The 3,059-nt window shown below is 48.8% G+C and overlaps 1 protein-coding gene across 1 annotated transcript; it reads left to right on the top strand.

Moving 5' to 3' along the window:
* The first annotated feature begins 1,165 nt into the window (after positions 1-1,165).
* On the top strand, positions 1,166-2,812 carry hrh1 (histamine receptor H1). Its single transcript, XM_008290046.1, has one exon. It carries the CDS (start codon positions 1,166-1,168, stop codon positions 2,810-2,812), a length of 1,647 nt encoding a protein of 548 aa, XP_008288268.1.
* The last annotated feature ends 247 nt before the right edge of the window (positions 2,813-3,059 follow it).

Below are 3,059 nucleotides of genomic sequence, written 5' to 3'. Positions count from 1 at the left end.
GCATGAACAAACAGAGCATCAGTGTTCAGAGGAATGGCCTCAGCTCCACTACCTGTATGGACCTATATGGACCTGCATGGATCTGTATGGACCTGTATGGACCTGCATGGATCTGTATGGACCTGTATGGACCTGCATGGATCTGTATGGACCTGTATGGGTGCATTTTCATGTTGTTACTGGCAAACAACACCAACAGGAGAACCACACGATGACGGTCCTGTTAGAAAAGCCTGCGTATTAATTAGCACCGCAGCACCGTCTATAATGGCCAAATGATCAGTTTCAATGTAGTTTGATCACAGGAGGACCAGCTATGTATAGAAATGCCACCTGCATCCATGGCAACCGGTGTGTTTCCGACTACTCTCTTAAAAATCGATCCAACAGTTCAGATGAGAGCCTCTCCAACAGCACACGGACATGTTTAATAGGACACATCTCGCTGCGCTGCTCACACTGAAACCTCTTATCAGACATGGCGTGTTGGCTTCTTATAAACCAAACACAGATTCCAGCAGAATATTCGTGTCCTTTGTGCCGGCGACACAGTTTGTGTGCTGCTGTGGCGGTGACGGGAGTTGCAGCCCTCCCCTTGTGTAAGTGTTAAAGAAAGCCAGCTGGACAGTGAAAGAAAGAGAAGGAGGGAGGGAGAGTTCAGACTGTGTCCAAAGCAGGAAGGTAAAGAGATCATAGGAAATGCTGAGCTGCATTTTCTATTGATTCATTTCTTCATAGTGGCACTTGTGCTCTGACTGCATCTGCTCTTTTCCTTTTAGTTGATCTCCGTTCCATCTGTGTTCTTAAAGATTGTCTACAGACATGTTCAGCTCTCTTCTTTGGATAACAGTTAGGGTATGATGTGGTGTTCCATGAACAAAGTGGTGAGAAACCTGCATGTACCACACAGAGGCATCACCTGTCGTGCTGTTTGTGTTTTTCAGATGTTACCAGTTTGGATTTAGGACAGAATGGTCAACAGCCCAAGGACGCAGTGACTACCGCCAGGAAGGAATACTGTCTTTAATGTAAAGGCCCACTTGCATCACACCTCACACTGAGTAACGTTGGGAAACAGGCTGATTAAAACCTGCACATGTCACGATCTGCTGACCGACAGCTGTGCATAATGTGAGAAGATCTAGCAGCGTCCATCTCACTGACCATGATGGAATCTGGTCTGCCGCCATCCGCAGAGCCTCCACACATCAACAGCAGCAGCTTCGTCAACCACAGCAACAGCAGCTGGAGCAGCCTTCCTGGTGGAGACTGGCTGAGGAGCAATCACACCCTGACCCTGAATGACCACATCCACAACGCCCTGCTGGGGGTCTTCCTGGGACTCCTGTCACTGCTCACCGTCATCATGAACCTGCTCGTACTTTACGCTGTGAAGAAAGAGAAGAGCCTCCACACTGTGGGCAACCTCTACATCGTCAGCCTGTCGGTGGCCGATCTGATCGTAGGCTCCACAGTTATGCCTTTGAACCTTGTGTATTTGTTGGAGGACGAGTGGAAGCTTGGACGGGCCGTCTGCCAGTTCTGGCTGATAATGGACTACGTGGCAAGCACAGCCTCCATTTTTAGCTTGTTTATCCTGTGTTTGGACAGGTACCGCTCAGTCAGACAGCCGCTGAAATACCTGAAATATCGAACGCGGGGAAAAGCTAGCGTGATGATCTGTGGAGCCTGGCTGCTGTCGATGATGTGGATTATTCCTATTTTGGGGTGGAGGTCTTTCACCCACGTGGACCTTAAGCCTGAGGAGGAGAACAAGTGTGACACAGACTTTCGTTTTGTCACGTGGTTTAAGGTCATCACTGCAGTTTTCAACTTCTACGTGCCCTTGGTCTTGATGCTGTGGTTCTACACACACATCTACTTGGCAGTGAGGCAACATCTCAGGGACAGAGAGCGAATCATTCATCCCACCGATTCATTTGCAGAAAATGAGAACGGTCGAAATGCTCAAAGCCCTGAGAAAAATGACTCCAAATCACACAAGAGGGAAAGCGAGGCTCCAGTGAAACTATCTAAAAAACATCGACTGCTGGACCAGAACACGCTCGATCAGACGTATTCCCTTGAGGAAGCTGAGAAAACCAAAACCGCTCCCTCGAGAGCTCACAGAAAAATTGGTGTTAAATGCCAACAGACGTCATTACTTACGATGACAACAAAACGACTGAGGAGGGCACGAAAGGCTAAAAGCTGCTCCTTGTCTCCTGAGAAGCAGACAGATGCTGACATCCCCCTGAGTCAAGCGTCCGGGCCGCCGGACGCCGTCTGCTCAGGGCCCAACAATGACAGCAAACTCCAGGCATCCTTAAATGAATGTCACGTCACAGTGCCGAACTCTGTGAGCAGAGTCTGTGACATCAGTCAGGTAACAGACGTGCAGAGATACACGTCTGTGCTGTACAACAACTATGACCCCAGCCAGCCTCCGCCGTGGCCCGAGGAAGGCGGAGAAAACGCCACCTTAGATCCAGATAACGCAGTGACTCTGAGACAGGCGTGGCAAAGGTTTATTGACCAGTCGCGCCAGCGTATCCGAAGTCTGAGGATCCGTAAGGAGCACAAAGCTGCCAAGCAGTTGGGCTTCATCATCGCTGTGTTCTTGTTGTGTTGGATACCTTACTTTATCGCTTTCATGGTCATGGCCTTCTGCAGAGAGTGTGTGCACCATGACCTCCACATGTTCACCATCTGGCTCGGGTACGTGAACTCCACTCTCAACCCTTTCATATACCCACTCTGCAACGGAAACTTCAAACGGGTCTTCAAAAATATTCTTAAGATTCGTTTGTGACAGGCAGAGCAAAGAACAACGTCCTCAGCGTTTAAACGGTGCCAATACACACAGAGGAGAAGGAGCTGTTGAAGTGTCTTAACCTCTACGATCCAACAGGTTGCTGGCTGTCCATTGAAGCCAGGCTTAGTGAGGTTTTTTAGGTTTTTTGAGCCATGTTTGAGATGGTGCTGTTTTGGTTGCACATTTTCAGAAACTAGACAATGACAGCTTTAAAACAAAGTCTTGTGTGTGCATTTGGACCTCA

The sequence above is a fragment of the Stegastes partitus genome, unplaced genomic scaffold (assembly GCF_000690725.1).
Source record: "Stegastes partitus isolate 25-593 unplaced genomic scaffold, Stegastes_partitus-1.0.2 Scaffold14, whole genome shotgun sequence".
Lineage (NCBI taxonomy): Eukaryota > Metazoa > Chordata > Actinopteri > Pomacentridae > Stegastes > Stegastes partitus.
This window is presented reverse-complemented; position numbering and strand designations above follow the sequence as displayed.